The sequence below is a fragment of the Ictalurus furcatus genome, chromosome 1, assembly GCF_023375685.1.
Source record: "Ictalurus furcatus strain D&B chromosome 1, Billie_1.0, whole genome shotgun sequence".
In the NCBI taxonomy this organism is placed as follows: Eukaryota; Metazoa; Chordata; class Actinopteri; order Siluriformes; family Ictaluridae; genus Ictalurus; species Ictalurus furcatus.
In genome coordinates, this window is record NC_071255.1 from 85819 (window position 1) to 103147 (window position 17329).

General features: G+C 48.4%; 1 protein-coding gene across 11 annotated transcripts in view; it reads right to left on the reverse strand.

Annotated features, from left to right (window-relative positions):
• khdc4 (KH domain containing 4, pre-mRNA splicing factor) overlaps window positions 1–17329 on the reverse strand; it is a 33149-nt gene that overhangs the window by 15086 nt on the left and 734 nt on the right. For 9 of the 11 annotated variants that reach the window (XM_053638487.1, XM_053638410.1, XM_053638332.1 and 6 more), the window contains exons 2-3: window positions 15364–15508; window positions 14188–14313 (exon numbers count right to left, since the gene is read on the reverse strand). In XM_053638487.1, coding sequence (XP_053494462.1) covers window positions 14188–14313; window positions 15364–15508 — 271 coding nt within the window. Of the gene's footprint in view, window positions 1–14187; window positions 14314–15363; window positions 15509–16271; window positions 16355–16451; window positions 16704–17329 lie in introns of all 11 variants that reach the window. The other 2 variants (XM_053638724.1, XM_053638797.1) reach the window with 2 other exon arrangements.

The following is a 17329-nucleotide window of genomic DNA, read 5'->3' on the forward strand; positions in this document are numbered from 1 at the left end:
CCTTACATCAGTGTAGTGTGTGTCCCCTACATCAGTGTAGTGTGTGTCCCTTACATCAGTGTAGTGTGTGTGTGTGTCCTACATCAGTGTAGTGTGTGTGTGTTCCCTACATCAGTGTAGTGTGTGTGTGTTCCCTACATCAGTGTAGTGTGTGTGTGTCCCCTTCATCAGTGTAGTGTGTGTGTCCCTTACATCAGTGTAGTGTGTGTGTGTGTCCCCTACATCAGTGTAGTGTGTGTGTGTGTTCCCTACATCAGTGTAGTGTGTGTGTGTCCCTTACATCAGTGTAGTGTGTGTGTGTCCCCTACATCAGTGTAGTGTGTGTCCTACATCAGTGTAGTGTGTGTGTCCCCTTCATCAGTGTAGTGTGTGTCCCCTACATCAGTGTAGTGTGTGTCCCTTACATCAGTGTAGTGTGTGTCCCTTACATCAGTGTAGTGTGTGTCCCTTACATCAGTGTAGTGTGTGTCCCCTACATCAGTGTAGTGTGTGTCCCTTACATCAGTGTAGTGTGTGTGTGTCCCCTACATCAGTGTAGTGTGTGTGTGTCCCCTACATCAGTGTAGTGTGTGTGTGTTCCCTACATCAGTGTAGTGTGTGTGTGTTCCCTACATCAGTGTAGTGTGTGTGTGTTCCCTACATCAGTGTAGTGTGTGTGTGTGTCCCCTTCATCAGTGTAGTGTGTGTGTGTGTCCCCTACATCAGTGTAGTGTGTGTGTGTGTGTCCCCTACATCAGTGTAGTGTGTGTGTGTCCGCTACATCAGTGTAGTGTGTGTGTGTGTGTCCCCTACATCAGTGTAGTGTGTGTGTCCCCTACATCAGTGTAGTGTGTGTGTGTGTGTCCCCTACATCAGTGTAGTGTGTGTGTGTCCCCTTCATCAGTGTAGTGTGTGTGTGTGTGTCCCCTACATCAGTGTAGTGTGTGTGTGTCCCTTACATCAGTGTAGTGTGTGTGTGTTCCCTACATCAGTGTAGTGTGTGTGTGTCCCTTACATCAGTGTAGTGTGTGTGTGTCCCCTTCATCAGTGTAGTGTGTGTGTGTCCCCTTCATCAGTGTAGTGTGTGTGTGTCCCCTTCATCAGTGTAGTGTGTGTGTGTCCCTTACATCAGTGTAGTGTGTGTGTGTGTGTGTGTCCCTTACATAAGTGTAGTGTGTGTGTGTCCCCTACATCAGTGTAGTGTGTGTCCTACATCAGTGTAGTGTGTGTGTCCCCTTCATCAGTGTAGTGTGTGTGTGTCCCCTTCATCAGTGTAGTGTGTGTGTGTGTGTCCCCTACATCAGTGGTGTGTGTGTGTGTGTCCCCTACATCAGTGTAGTGTGTGTGTGTGTGTCCCCTACATCAGTGTAGTGTGTGTGTGTCCCCTTCATCAGTGTAGTGTGTGTCCCCTACATCAGTGTAGTGTGTGTGTGTCCCTTACATCAGTGTAGTGTGTGTGTTCCCTACATCAGTGTAGTGTGTGTGTGTCCCTTACATCACTGTAGTGTGTGTGTGTCCCCTTCATCAGTGTAGTGTGTGTGTCCCTTACATCAGTGTAGTGTGTGTGTGTGTCCTACATCAGTGTAGTGTGTGTGTGTCCCTTACATCAGTGTAGTGTGTGTGTGTCCCCTACATCAGTGTAGTGTGTGTCCTACATCAGTGTAGTGTGTGTGTCCCCTTCATCAGTGTAGTGTGTGTGTGTGTCCCCTACATCAGTGTAGTGTGTGTCCTTCATCAGTGTAGTGTGTGTGTCCCCTTCATCAGTGTAGTGTGTGTGTGTCCCCTTCATCAGTGTAGTGTGTGTGTGTCCCTTACATCAGTGTAGTGTGTGTGTGTTCCCTACATCAGTGTAGTGTGTGTCCGTCCCCTTCATCAGTGTAGTGTGTGTGTGTCCCTTACATCAGTGTAGTGTGTGTGTGTTCCCTACATCAGTGTAGTGTGTGTGTGTCCCTTACATCAGTGTAGTGTGTGTGTGTCCCCTACATCAGTGTAGTGTGTGTGTCCCCTACATCAGTGTAGTGTGTGTGTGTGTGTCCCCTTCATCAGTGTAGTGTGTGTGTGTCCCCTTCATCAGTGTAGTGTGTGTGTGTCCCTTACATCAGTGTAGTGTGTGTGTGTCCCTTACATCAGTGTAGTGTGTGTGTGTCCCCTACATCAGTGTAGTGTGTGTGTGTCCCCTACATCAGTGTAGTGTGTGTGTGTCCCCTACATCAGTGTAGTGTGTGTGTGTCCCTTACATCAGTGTGGTGTGTCCCCTACATCAGTGTGGTGTGTGTGTGTGTGTGTGTCCCCTACATCAGTGTAGTGTGTGTGTCCCCTACATCAGTGTAGTGTGTGTGTGTGTGTCCCCTACATCAGTGTAGTGTGTGTGTGTCCCCTTCATCAGTGTAGTGTGTGTGTGTGTGTCCCCTACATCAGTGTAGTGTGTGTGTGTCCCTTACATCAGTGTAGTGTGTGTGTGTTCCCTACATCAGTGTAGTGTGTGTGTGTCCCTTACATCAGTGTAGCGTGTGTGTGTGTGTCTCCTACATCAGTGTAGCGTGTGTGTGTGTCTCCTACATCAGTGTAGCGTGTGTGTGTGTCTCCTGCATCAGTGTAGCGTGTGTGTGTGTGTCTCCTACATCAGTGTAGCGTGTGTGTGTGTCTCCTACATCAGTGTAGCGTGTGTGTGTGTGTCTCCTACATCAGTGTAGCGTGTGTGTGTGTGTCTCCTACATCAGTGTAGCGTGTGTGTGTGTGTCTCCTACATCAGTGTAGCGTGTGTGTGTGTCTCCTACATCAGTGTAGCGTGTGTGTGTGTCTCCTACAAAAGTGTAGCGTGTGTGTGTGTCTCCTACATCAGTGTAGCGTGTGTGTGTGTCTCCTACATCAGTGTAGCGTGTGTGTGTGTGTCTCCTACATCAGTGTAGCGTGTGTGTGTGTCTCCTACATCAGTGTAGCGTGTGTGTGTGTCTCCTACATCAGTGTAGCGTGTGTGTGTGTCTCCTACATCAGTGTAGCGTGTGTGTCTCCTACATCAGTGTAGCGTGTGTGTATGTGTGTCTCCTACATCAGTGTAGCGTGTGTGTGTGTGTCTCCTACATCAGTGTAGCGTGTATGTGTGTCTCCTACATCAGTGTAGCGTGTGTGTGTGTCTCCTACATCAGGGTAGCGTGTGTGTGTGTCTCCGACATCAGTGTAGTGTGTGTGTGTGTGTCTCCGACATCAGTGTAGCGTGTGTGTGTGTGTCTCCTACATCGGTGTTGCATGTGTGTCTCCTACATCAGCGTAGCGTGTGTGTGTCTCCTACATCAGTGTAGCGTGTGTGTGTCTCCTACATCAGTGTAGTGTGTGTCTCCTACATCAGTGTAGTGTGTGTGTCTCCTACATCAGTGTAGTGTGTGTGTTCCCTACATCAGTGTAGTGTGTGTGTGTCCCTTACATCACTGTAGTGTGTGTGTGTCCCCCCTACATCAGTGTAGTGTGTGTGTGTCCCTTACATCAGTGTAGTGTGTGTGTGTGTTCCCTACATCAGTGTAGTGTGTGTGTGTCCCTTACATCAGTGTAGTGTGTGTGTGTCCCCTACATCAGTGTAGTGTGTGTCCTACATCAGTGTAGTGTGTGTGTGTGTGTCCCCTTCATCAGTGTAGTGTGTGTGTGTGTCCCCTACATCAGTGTAGTGTGTGTCCTTCATCAGTGTAGTGTGTGTGTCCCCTTCATCAGTGTAGTGTGTGTGTGTCCCCTACATCAGTGTAGTGTGTGTCCTTCATCAGTGTAGTGTGTGTGTCCCCTTCATCAGTGTAGTGTGTGTGTGTCCCCTTCATCAGTGTAGTGTGTGTGTGTCCCCTACATCAGTGTAGTGTGTGTGTGTGTGTGTCCCCTTCATCAGTGTAGTGTGTGTGTGTGTCCCTTACATCAGTGTAGTGTGTGTGTGTTCCCTACATCAGTGTAGTGTGTGTGTGTTCCCTACATCAGTGTAGTGTGTGTGTGTCCCTTACATCAGTGTAGTGTGTGTGTGTCCCCTACATCAGTGTAGTGTGTGTGTCCCCTACATCAGTGTAGTGTGTGTGTGTGTGTCCCCTTCATCAGTGTAGTGTGTGTGTGTCCCCTTCATCAGTGTAGTGTGTGTGTGTCCCTTACATCAGTGTAGTGTGTGTGTGTCCCTTACATCAGTGTAGTGTGTGTGTGTCCCCTACATCAGTGTAGTGTGTGTGTGTCCCCTACATCAGTGTAGTGTGTGTGTGTCCCCTACATCAGTGTAGTGTGTGTGTGTCCCTTACATCAGTGTGGTGTGTGTGTGTCCCCTACATCAGTGTGGTGTGTGTGTGTCCCCTACATCAGTGTGGTGTGTGTGTGTGTGTGTGTCCCCTACATCAGTGTAGTGTGTGTGTCCCCTACATCAGTGTAGTGTGTGTGTGTGTGTCCCCTACATCAGTGTAGTGTGTGTGTGTCCCCTTCATCAGTGTAGTGTGTGTGTCCCCTACATCAGTGTAGTGTGTGTGTGTCCCTTACATCAGTGTAGTGTGTGTGTGTTCCCTACATCAGTGTAGTGTGTGTGTGTCCCTTACATCAGTGTAGCGTGTGTGTGTGTGTCTCCTACATCAGTGTAGCGTGTGTGTGTGTCTCCTACATCAGTGTAGCGTGTGTGTGTGTGTGTGTGTGTGTCTCCTACATCAGTGTAGCGTGTGTGTGTGTGTCTCCTACATCAGTGTAGCGTGTGTGTGTGTGTCTCCTACATCAGTGTAGCGTGTGTGTGTGTCTCCTACATCAGTGTAGCGTGTGTGTGTGTCTCCTACAAAAGTGTAGCGTGTGTGTGTGTCTCCTACATCAGTGTAGCGTGTGTGTGTGTGTCTCCTACATCAGTGTAGCGTGTGTGTGTGTCTCCTACATCAGTGTAGCGTGTGTGTGTGTGTCTCCTACATCAGTGTAGCGTGTGTGTGTCTCCTACATCAGTGTAGCGTGTGTGTGTCTCCTACATCAGTGTAGCGTGTGTGTATGTGTGTCTCCTACATCAGTGTAGCGTGTGTGTATGTGTGTCTCCTACATCAGTGTAGCGTTTGTGTGTGTGTGTCTCCTACATCAGTGTAGCGTGTGTGTGTGTCTCCTACATCAGGGTAGCGTGTGTGTGTGTCTCCGACATCAGTGTAGCGTGTGTGTGTGTGTCTCCTACATCGGTGTTGCATGTGTGTCTCCTACATCAGTGTAGCGTGTGTGTGTCTCCTACATCAGTGTAGCGTGTGTGTGTCTCCTACATCAGTGTAGTGTGTGTGTGTGTGTCTCCTACATCAGTGTAGTGTGTGTCCCCTTCATCAGTGTAGTGTGTGTCCTTCTTCAGTGTAGTGTGTGTGCGTCTGTCTCCTACATCAGTGTAGTGTGTGTGTATGTCACCTACATCAGTGTAGTGTGTGTGTCCTTCATCAGTGTAGTGTGTGTGTATGTCACCTACATCAGTGTAGTGTGTGTGTCCTTCATCAGTGTAGCGTGTGTGCGCATCTGTCTCCTACATCAGTGTAGTGTGTGTGTGTTGCCTACATCAGTGTAGTGTGTGTGTTCCCTTCATCAGTGTAGTGTGTGTGTGTGTGTGTCCCCTACATCAGTGTAGTGTGTGTCTCCTACATCAGTGTAGTGTGTGTGTGTGTCCCCTACATCAGGGTAGTGTGTGTGTGTGTCCTACATCAGGGTAGTGTGTGTGTCCCCTACATCAGGGTAGTGTGTGTGTCCCCTACATCAGGGTAGTGCGTGTGTGTCTGTCTCCTACATCAGTGTAGTGTGTGTGTGTCCCCTACATCAGTGTAGTGTGTGTGTGTCCCTTACATCAGTGTAGTGTGTGTGTGTGTCCCTTACATCAGTGTAGTGTGTGTGTGTCCCCTACATCAGTGTAGTGTGTGTGTCCCCTACATCAGTGTAGTGTGTGTCCCCTTCATCAGTGTAGTGTGTGTGTGTCCCCTACATCAGTGTAGTGTGTGTCCCTTACATCAGTGTAATGTGTGTCCCCTACATCAGTGTCGTGTGTGTGTTCCCTACATCAGTGTAGTGTGTGTGTGTGTGTGTGTGTTCCCTACATCAGTGTAGTGTGTGTGTGTGTGTCCCCTTCATCAGTGTAGTGTGTGTGCGTCTGTCTCCTACATCACTGTAGTGTGTGTGTGTCCCCTTCATCAGTGTAGTGTGTTTGCATCTGTCTCCTACATCAGTGTAGTGTGTGTGTGTCCCCTACATCAGTGTAGTGTGTGTGTCCCCTACATCAGTGTAGTGTGTGTCCCCTACATCAGTGTAGTGTGTGTGTGTGTGTGTGTGTCCCCTACATCAGTGTAGTGTGTGTGTGTGTCCCCTACATCAGTGTAGTGTGTGTGTGTGTGTGTGTGTGTGTCCCCTACATCAGTTTAGTGTGTGTGTGTGTGTCCCCTACATCAGTGTAGTGTGTGTGTGTGTGTCCCCTTCATCAGTGTAGTGTGTGTGCATCTGTCTCCTACATCAGTGTAGTGTGTGTTCCCTACATCAGTGTACTGTGTGTGTGTCTCCTACATCAGTGTAGTGTGTGTGTATGTGTGTCTCCTACATCAGTGTAGTGTGTGTGTCCCCTACATCAGTGTAGTGTGTGTGTGTCCCCTACATCAGTGTAGTGTGTGTGTGTGTCCCCTACATCAGTGTAGTGTGTGTGTGTCCCCTACATCAGTGTAGTGTGTGTGTGTCCCCTACATCAGTGTAGTGTGTGTGTCCCCTACATCAGTGTAGTGTGTGTCTCCTACATCAGTGTAGTGTGTGTGTCCCCTACATCAGTGTAGTGTGTGTGTGTCCCCTACATCAGTGTAGTGTGTGTGTCCCCTACATCAGTGTAGTGTGTGTGTGTCCCCTACATCAGTGTAGTGTGTGTGTCCCCTACATCAGTGTAGTGTGTGTGTGTCCCTTACATCAGTGTAGTGTGTGTCCCTTACATCAGTGTAGTGTGTGTCCCTTACATCAGTGTAGTGTGTGTCCCTTACATCAGTGTAGTGTGTGTGTCCCCTACATCAGTGTAGTGTGTGTGTCCCCTACATCAGTGTAGTGTGTGTGTGTGTCCCCTACATCACTGTAGTGTGTGTGTCCCCTACATCAGTGTAGTGTGTGTGTGTGTGTCCCCTACATCAGTGTAGTGTGTGTGTCCCCTACATCAGTGTAGTGTGTGTGTGTCCCCTACATCAGTGTAGTGTGTGTGTGTCCCCTTCATCAGTGTAGTGTGCGTGTGTGTCCCCTACATCAGTGTAGTGTGTGTGTGTCCCCTTCATCAGTGTAGTGTGTGTGTGTGTGTCCCCTACATCAGTGTAGTGTGTGTGTGTCCCTTACATCAGTGTAGTGTGTGTGTGTTCCCTACATCAGTGTAGTGTGTGTGTCCCTTACATCAGTGTAGTGTGTGTGTGTCCCCTTCATCAGTGTAGTGTGTGTGTGTCCCTTACATCAGTGTAGTGTGTGTGTGTGTCCCTTACATAAGTGTAGTGTGTGTGTGTCCCCTTCATCAGTGTAGTGTGTGTGTGTGTCCCCTACATCAGTGTAGTGTGTGTGTGTCCCTTACATCAGTGTAGTGTGTGTCCCTTACATCAGTGTAGTGTGTGTGTGTGTCCCTTACATCAGTGTAGTGTGTGTGTGTCCCCTACATCAGTGTAGTGTGTGTGTCCCCTACATCAGTGTAGTGTGTGTCCCCTTCATCAGTGTAGTGTGTGTGTGTCCCCTACATCAGTGTAGTGTGTGTCCCTTACATCAGTGTAATGTGTGTCCCCTACATCAGTGTCGTGTGTGTGTTCCCTACATCAGTGTAGTGTGTGTGTGTGTGTGTGTGTTCCCTACATCAGTGTAGTGTGTGTGTGTGTGTGTGTCCCCTTCATCAGTGTAGTGTGTGTGCGTCTGTCTCCTACATCACTGTAGTGTGTGTGTGTCCCCTTCATCAGTGTAGTGTGTTTGCATCTGTCTCCTACATCAGTGTAGTGTGTGTGTGTCCCCTACATCAGTGTAGTGTGTGTGTCCCCTACATCAGTGTAGTGTGTGTCCCCTACATCAGTGTAGTGTGTGTGTGTGTGTGTGTCCCCTACATCAGTGTAGTGTGTGTGTGTGTCCCCTACATCAGTGTAGTGTGTGTGTGTGTCCCCTACATCAGTGTAGTGTGTGTGTGTGTGTCCCCTACATCAGTGTAGTGTGTGTGTGTGTGTCCCCTTCATCAGTGTAGTGTGTGTGCATCTGTCTCCTACATCAGTGTAGTGTGTGTTCCCTACATCAGTGTACTGTGTGTGTGTCTCCTACATCAGTGTAGTGTGTGTGTATGTGTGTCCCCTACATCAGTGTAGTGTGTGTGTCCCCTACATCAGTGTAGTGTGTGTGTGTCCCCTACATCAGTGTAGTGTGTGTGTGTCCCCTACATCAGTGTAGTGTGTGTGTGTCCCCTACATCAGTGTAGTGTGTGTGTGTCCCCTACATCAGTGTAGTGTGTCTCCTACATCAGTGTAGTGTGTGTGTCCCCTACATCAGTGTAGTGTGTGTGTCCCCTACATCAGTGTAGTGTGTGTGTGTCCCCTACATCAGTGTAGTGTGTGTGTCCCCTACATCAGTGTAGTGTGTGTGTGTCCCCTACATCAGTGTAGTGTGTGTGTCCCCTACATCAGTGTAGTGTGTGTGTGTCCCTTACATCAGTGTAGTGTGTGTCCCTTACATCAGTGTAGTGTGTGTCCCTTACATCAGTGTAGTGTGTGTCCCTTACATCAGTGTAGTGTGTGTGTCCCCTACATCAGTGTAGTGTGTGTGTCCCCTACATCAGTGTAGTGTGTGTGTGTGTCCCCTACATCACTGTAGTGTGTGTGTCCCCTACATCAGTGTAGTGTGTGTGTGTGTGTCCCCTACATCAGTGTAGTGTGTGTGTGTCCCCTACATCAGTGTAGTGTGTGTGTGTCCCCTTCATCAGTGTAGTGTGCGTGTGTGTCCCCTACATCAGTGTAGTGTGTGTGTGTCCCCTTCATCAGTGTAGTGTGTGTGTGTGTGTCCCCTACATCAGTGTAGTGTGTGTGTGTCCCTTACATCAGTGTAGTGTGTGTGTGTTCCCTACATCAGTGTAGTGTGTGTGTCCCTTACATCAGTGTAGTGTGTGTGTGTCCCCTTCATCAGTGTAGTGTGTGTGTGTCCCTTACATCAGTGTAGTGTGTGTGTGTGTGTCCCTTACATAAGTGTAGTGTGTGTGTGTGTCCCCTACATCAGTGTAGTGTGTGTCCTACATCAGTGTAGTGTGTGTCCCCTTCATCAGTGTAGTGTGTGTGTGTGTCCCCTACATCAGTGTAGTGTGTGTGTGTGTGTCCCCTACATCAGTGTAGTGTGTGTGTGTCCCTTACATCACTGTAGTGTGTGTGTGTCCCCTTCATCAGTGTAGTGTGTGTGTCCCTTACATCAGTGTAGTGTGTGTGTGTGTCCCCTACATCAGTGTAGTGTGTGTGTGTCCCTTACATCAGTGTAGTGTGTGTGTGTGTTCCCTACATCAGTGTAGTGTGTGTGTGTCCCTTACATCAGTGTAGTGTGTGTGTGTCCCCTACATCAGTGTAGTGTGTGTCCTACATCAGTGTAGTGTGTGTGTGTCCCCTACATCAGTGTAGTGTGTGTGTGTCCCCTACATCAGAGTAGTGTGTGTGTCCCCCCTTCATCAGTGTAGTGTGTGTGTGTCCCCTTCATCAGTGTAGTGTGTGTGTGTGTCCCTTACATCAGTGTAGTGTGTGTGTGTCCCCTACATCAGTGTAGTGTGTGTGTGTCCCCTACATCAGTGTAGTGTGTGTGTGTCCCCTTCATCAGTGTAGTGTGTGTGTGTGTCCCTTACATCAGTGTAGTGTGTGTGTGTCCCCTACATCAGTGTAGTGTGTGTGTGTCCCCTTCATCAGTGTAGTGTGTGTGTGTCCCCTTCATCAGTGTAGTGTGTGTGTGTGTCCCCTACATCAGTGTAGTGTGTGTGTGTCCCCTACATCAGAGTAGTGTGTGTGTCCCCCCTTCATCAGTGTAGTGTGTGTGTGTCCCCTTCATCAGTGTAGTGTGTGTGTGTGTCCCTTACATCAGTGTAGTGTGTGTGTGTCCCCTACATCAGTGTAGTGTGTGTGTGTCCCCTACATCAGTGTAGTGTGTGTGTGTCCCCTTCATCAGTGTAGTGTGTGTGTGTGTCCCTTACATCAGTGTGGTGTGTCCCCTACATCAGTGTGGTGTGTGTGTGTGTGTGTGTCTCCTACATCAGTGTAGTGTGTGTGTGTCCCCTTCATCAGTGTAGTGTGTGTGTGTCCTCTACATAAGTGTAGCGTGTGTGTCTCCTACATCAGTGTAGCGTGTGTGTCTCCTACATCAGTGTAGCGTGTGTGTCTCCTACATCAGTGTAGCGTGTGTGTGTGTGTCTCCTACATCAGTGTAGCGTGTGTGTGTGTCTCCTACATCAGGGTTGCGTGTGTGTGTGTCTCCGACATCAGTGTAGTGTGTGTCTCCGACATCAGTGTAGCGTGTGTGTGTGTGTCTCCTACATCAGTGTTGCATGTGTGTCTCCTACATCAGTGTTGCATGTGTGTCTCCTACATCAGTGTTGCATGTGTGTCTCCTACATCAGTGTAGCGTGTGTGTGTCTCCTACATCAGTGTAGCGTGTGTGTGTCTCCTACATCAGTGTAGTGTGTGTGTGTGTGTCTCCTACATCAGTGTAGTGTGTGTCCCCTTCATCAGTGTAGTGTGTGTCCTTCTTCAGTGTAGTGTGTGTGCGTCTGTCTCCTACATCAGTGTAGTGTGTGTGTATGTCACCTACATCAGTGTAGTGTGTGTGTCCTTCATCAGTGTAGTGTGTGTGCGCATCTGTCTCCTACATCAGTGTAGTGTGTGTGTGTGAGAGTTCCCTTCATCAGTGTAGTGTGTGTGTGTCGCCTGCATCAGTGTAGTGTGTGTGTTCCCTTCATCAGTGTAGTGTGTGTGTGTGTGTGTGTGTCCCCTACATCAGTGTAGTGTGTGTCTCCTACATCAGTGTAGTGTGTGTGTGTGTGTGTGTGTCCCCTACATCAGGGTAGTGTGTGTGTGTGTCCTACATCAGGGTAGTGTGTGTGTGTGTCCTACATCAGGGTAGTGTGTGTGTCCCCTACATCAGGGTAGTGTGTGTGTGTGTCTCCTACATCAGTGTAGCGTGTGTGTGTCTCCTACAAAAGTGTAGCGTGTGTGTGTCTCCTACATCAGTGTAGCGTGTGTGTGTCTCCTTCATCAGTGTAGCGTGTGTGTGTCTCCTACATCAGAGTAGCGTGTGTGTGTCTCCTACATCAGTGTAGTGTGTGTGTGAGTTCCCTTCATCAGTGTAGTGTGTGTGTGTCTCCTACATCAATGTAGTGTGTGTGTCGCCTACATCAGTGTAGTGTGTGTGTGTGTTCCCTTCACCAGTGTAGTGTGTGTGTCCCCTACATCAGTGTAGTGTGTGTGTGTGTGTGTGTCTCCTACATCAGTGTAGCGTGTGTGTATGTGTGTCTCCTACATCAGTGTAGTCTGTGTGTGTCCCCTTCATCAGTGTAGCGTGTGTGTGTGTCTCCTACATCAGTGTAGTGTGTGTGTGTCCCCTACATCAGTGTAGTGTGTGTGTGTGTCCCCTACATCAGTGTAGCGTGTGTGTATGTGTGTCTCCTACATCAGTGTAGTCTGTGTGTGTCCCCTTCATCAGTGTAGTGTGTGTGTCCCCTACATCAGTGTAGTGTGTGTGTGTGTCCCCTACATCAGTGTAGTGTGTGTGTGTCCCCTACATCAGTGTAGTGTGTGTGTGTGTCCCCTACATCAGTGTAGTGTGTGTGTGTGTGTGTCCCCTTCATCATTGTAGTGTGTGTGTGTCCCCTACATCAGTGTAGTGTGTGTGTGTGTCCCCTACATCAGTGTAGCGTGTGTGTGTCTCCTTCATCAGTGTAGCGTGTGTGTGTCTCCTACATCAGAGCAGCGTGTGTGTGTCTCCTACATCAGTGTAGTGTGTGTGTGAGTTCCCTTCATCAGTGTAGTGTGTGTGTGTCTCCTACATCAATGTAGTGTGTGTGTCGCCTACATCAGTGTAGTGTGTGTGTGTGTTCCCTTCACCAGTGTAGTGTGTGTGTCCCCTACATCAGTGTAGTGTGTGTGTGTGTGTGTGTCTCCTACATCAGTGTAGCGTGTGTGTGTGTGTCTCCTACATCAGTGTAGCATGTGTGTGTCTCCTACAAAAGTGTAGCGTGTGTGTATGTGTGTCTCCTACATCAGTGTAGTCTGTGTGTGTCCCCTTCATCAGTGTAGCGTGTGTGTGTGTCTCCTACATCAGTGTAGTGTGTGTGTGTCCCCTACATCAGTGTAGTGTGTGTGTGTGTCCCCTACATCAGTGTAGTGTGTGTGTGTGTCCCCTACATCAGTGTAGTGTGTGTCCCCTACATCAGTGTAGTGTGTGTCCCCTACATCAGTGTAGTGTGTGTGTGTGTGTGTCCCCTTCATCATTGTAGTGTGTGTGTGTGTCCCCTACATCAGTGTAGTGTGTGTGTGTGTCCCCTACATCAGTGTAGTGTGTGTGTGTGTGTGTCCCCTACATCAGTGTAGTGTGTGTGTCCTTCATCAGTGTAGTGTGTGCATCTGTCTCCTACATCAGTGTAGTGTGTGTTCCCTACATCAGTGTAGTGTGTGTGTGTGTGTGTCCCCTTCATCAGTGTAGTGTGTGTGTGTCTCCTACATCAGTGTAGTGTGTGTGTGTCCCCTACATCAGTGTAGTGTGTGTGTGTCCCCTACATCAGTGTAGTGTGTGTGTGTCCCCTACATCAGTGTAGTGTGTGTGTGTCCCCTACATCAGTGTAGTGTGTGTGTGTGTCCCCTTCATCAGTGTAGTGTGTGTGTATCCCCTACATCAGTGTAGTGTGTGTGTATCCCCTACATCAGTGTAGTGTGTGTCCCTTACATCAGTGTAATGTGTGTCCCTTACATCAGTGTAGTGTGTGTTCCCTACATCAGTGTAGTGTGTGTGTGTGTCCCCTTCATCAGTGTAGTGTGTGTGTGTCTCCTACATCAGTGTAGTGTGTGTGTGTCCCCTACATCAGTGTAGTGTGTGTGTGTCCCCTACATCAGTGTAGTGTGTGTGTGTCTCCTACATCAGTGTAGTGTGTGTGTGTCCCCTACATCAGTGTAGTGTGTGTGTGTCCCCTACATCAGTGTAGTGTGTGTGTGTGTCCCCTTCATCAGTGTAGTGTGTGTGTATCCCCTACATCAGTGTAGTGTGTGTCCCTTACATCAGTGTAATGTGTGTCCCTTACATCAGTGTAGTGTGTGTGTGTTCCCTACATCAGTGTAGTGTGTGTCCCTTACATCAGTGTAATGTGTGTCCCTTACATCAGTGTAGTGTGTGTGTGTGTCCCCTACATCAGTGTAGTGTGTGTGTGTGTGTCCCCTACATCAGTGTAGTGTGTGTGTGTGTCCCCTACATCAGTGTCGTGTGTGTGTGTTCCCTACATCAGTGTAGTGTGTGTGTGTGTGTGTGTGTGTTCCCTACATCAGTGTAGTGTGTGTGTGTGTGTGTGTGTGTTCCCTACATCAGTGTAGTGTGTGTGTGTGTGTGTTCCCTACATCAGTGTAGTGTGTGTGTGTGTGTGTGTCCCCTTCATCAGTGTAGTGTGTGTGCGTCTGTCTCCTACATCACTGTAGTGTGTGTGTGTCCCCTTCATCAGTGTAGTGTGTGTGCATCTGTCTCCTACATCAGTGTAGTGTGTGTGCATCTGTCTCCTACATCATTGTAGTGTGTGTGTCCCCTACATCAGTGTAGTGTGTGTGTCCCCTACATCAGTGTAGTGTGTGTGTGTGTCCCCTACATCAGTGTGGAGCGTGTGTGTGTCCCCTACATCAGTGTAGTGTGTGTGTCCCCTACATCAGTGTAGTGTGTGTGTGTGTCCCCTACATCAGTGTGGAGCGTGTGTGTGTCCCCTACATCAGTGTGGAGCGTGTGTGTGTCCCCTACATCAGTGTGGAGCGTGTGTGTGTGTCCCCTACATCAGTGTAGTGTGTGTGTCCCCTACATCAGTGTAGTGTGTGTGTGTGTGTCCCCTACATCAGTGTAGCGTGTGTGTGTGTCCCCTACATCAGTGTAGCGTGCGTGTGTGTCTCCTACATCAGTGTAGCGTGTGTGTGTGTCTCCTACATCAGTGTAGCGTGTGTGTGTGTGTCTCCTACATCAGTGTAGCGTGTGTCCTATTCTACAGTGTGATGAGGTGATGTAGGCGTGACCTCTGACCTCGTCCTGTGTTTGTCCTCGGGTCAGTAGATTCCTGCAAGTGAGTGGTACATCGTTTATCTCCACCTCAGCCACCACCAGGTCATCCCTTGCTTTCACCGAGCTCTTAGCACCTCCTCCTGCAGCCTGCAATCAAACAGCCCCAGAGAGGGACAGAAAAAACATGGGGGGGGGGGGGGGGTGATGAGACAGACAGACAGATAGACAGACAGATAGACAGATAGATAGAAAGAGACACATTGTAGGGGGGACCATGTTTTCTCATTCAGTGTATCAGGCATTTTTAACACTGTGTGTGTGTGTGTGTGTGCTCACCGTGTCCCCGTGTGTGTGTGTGTGTGTGTGCTAACCGTGTCCCCGCGTGTGAGTGTGCTCACCGTGTCCCCGCATGTGCTCACCATGTCCCCGCGTGTGTGTGTGCTCACCGTGTCCCCGCGTGTGTGTGCGTGTGCTCTCTGTGTCCCCGCGTGTGTGTGCGTGTGCTCTCCGTGTCTCCGCGTGTGTGTGCGTGTGCTCTCCGTATCCCCGCGTGTGTGTGCGTGTGCTCTCCGTGTCCCCGCGTGTGTGTGCGTGTGCTCTCCGTGTCCCCGCGTGTGTGTGCGTGTCCCCGCGTGTGCGTGTGCTCACCGTGTCCCCGCGTGTGTGTGTGTGCTCACCGTGTCCTCGCGTGTGTGTGTGTTCACCGTGTCCCCGCGTGTGTTCACCGTGTCCCCGCGTGTGTGTGTTCACCGTGTCCCCGCGTGTGTGTGCTCACCGTGTCCCCGTGTGTGTGTGTGCTCACCGTGTCCCCACCGTGTCCCCGCGTGTGTGTGCTCACCGTGTCCCCGCATGTGTGTGCTCACCGTGTCCCCGCGTGTGTGTGCTCACCGTGTCCCCGCGTGTGTGTGCTCACCGTGTCCCCGCATGTGTGTGCTCACCGTGTCCCCGCGTGTGTGTGCTCACCGTGTCCCCACCGTGTCCCCAGGTGCGTGTGTCCCCACCGTGTCCCCAGGTGCGTGTGTGCTCACCCTGTCCCCAGGTGCGTGTGTGCTCACCGTGTCCCCAGGTGCGTGTGTGCTCACCGTGTCCCCAGGTGTGTGTGTGTGTGTGTGCTCACCGTGTCCCCGGGTGTGTGTGTGTGTGTGCTCACTGCGTCCCCGGGTGTGGGTGTGTGTGTGTGTGTGTGTGTGTGCTCACCGTGTCCCCGGGTGTGTGTGTGTTGATCTGTGCTGGGTTCAGTTTGCCTTTAGCCACCAGCATGGCGTTGATTTTGGCAGCGACGGCAGCAGCAGCATCCAGAGCACCAGAGGATGGTGCAGCCTGGTCCCATTTACTACGCCGCCTGGTTCACACACACACACACACACACACACACACACATATTAAAGTCATTCCGTGTCACTTCAGATAGGGCATGTTGCTAAAGTCTGTAGTCTGTGTACAGTCTGTAAAGTGTGTAAAGTGTGTAAAGTCTGTAGTCTGTAAAGTGTGTAAAATGTGTAAAGTCTGTAGTCTGTAAAGTATGTAAAGTCTTCTAGCTGAATTATAAAATTTTTTCACTTCCATGAAAAACATAATATTTTCTAATTAAACAAAAAATTCATAGAGAATATTCATAAGTTTATATAGATTTTTAAAGGTTTTTTTTTTTTTTTTAAATGGTTGCTCCGCCCGAACACAGCGTGACTGCAGCCCCGGACACCTGCTGCAGATTCGTCACCAAAACCCGGCCAGTTTGCCATAAACCTTCCACTAAACTGCATTAGCCTTATTAGCTCTGTTAACCAACATTACCATAACTTTTATAAATGAAATACAGTAGGGAAATACAAAGTCATACAAAAACACTTCTATAAAAAAGCAAAAGCAAAATTCTGCATCTGATATCAAAAATCAATCATACATCTAATACATCAAGTATCCTTTTCAACCGCAGAGACATCTGCTTCACGCCAAGATGGCGTCTGTGTAGACGAACCATTTCTGTCTCTCACTAACCTTCGTGCAAGATCTCGTTTTACCTTCCTTGATTTTTTGCATTACTTATACAAGTGTCTTCTGAACGATTCTGCAATGTTTTTAAAGTTTGAGTTGAGAATATTCACCTTCTTTTAGACTCTTAGAACTAAACGTCTGTCGCGGCTAGCTGCGTGCGCCGATCGAAACTCACGTGTTCCCGAAACATAACCTGAGAGAAATGGAAGGAATGGCGGAAAGTGTGAAGCATGTGCATGATTATGCTAAACTCATTCCCGAAGAGGATTTAAGCAGGGATTGTTTACCACCTTCAGAAACCCCGACTAACACCGGCGGCAGTTACCCTCAAATACGGATATACTGAAGGAGAGCGAGAGGTTTGGATAAAAGCAAGATGATTTTATGGAGTTGCTGGAAATTGAAAGAAGGAAGGAGAAAACGTGAAAATGATTGCAATGGATATTTTCTCTTCAGTCTCGCTGGGATTGAGAGATGTTCTTCAGACGTGTTATCTCAGAAAGTATTTTACTGGAGATATCAGTTGTTACCCAAAAGCACTTCTGAAATGGAGAAAAGAACATTTCTATACCTTCAACTGAGAAAATCCGGTCAGCAAGTAAATAAGTTTTTACTCCCAAATAAGGTAAAGAAAATTCATTTAAAATACTGCACAGGTATGATCCAGGTAATGCTTTTACCAGGTAATGCTTTAAACTAAAGTTTAAAGAACATATCTCACCACAATGTTCTTTTGGTAATCGTGAATCTGAAACTCTCACATGTTTATTTTGTAATTGTAAATACTGGGAAGAATTTTGGAAACAGGTATCTGTGATGGTTTTTGATACGTTCTACAAAATAATGAGAATAGATGAGTCTATGATCCTGTAACTGGACTGTAATACTGACTCTGATATATAACTGACAGCACATTTAAAGTAATAATTCTTCTTGGGAAGTTTCATGTACATAAAGCTAGAGTAATCTCTATTACACTCTCCTTTAAGTTTCTCTGTAAAGAGCTTAAAATATTTTATGACTCATTCAATTCAACTAGTAGAAATAAGTTGTTTATAAAAACATCTCTCATATTAAAAAAGTCATTTGCAGAATTGAATGTTTTACCGTGTACCATGTAAGATGTTAAACTTATCCCACAATTTCTGTTTTAGTTTCTGTTTGATGT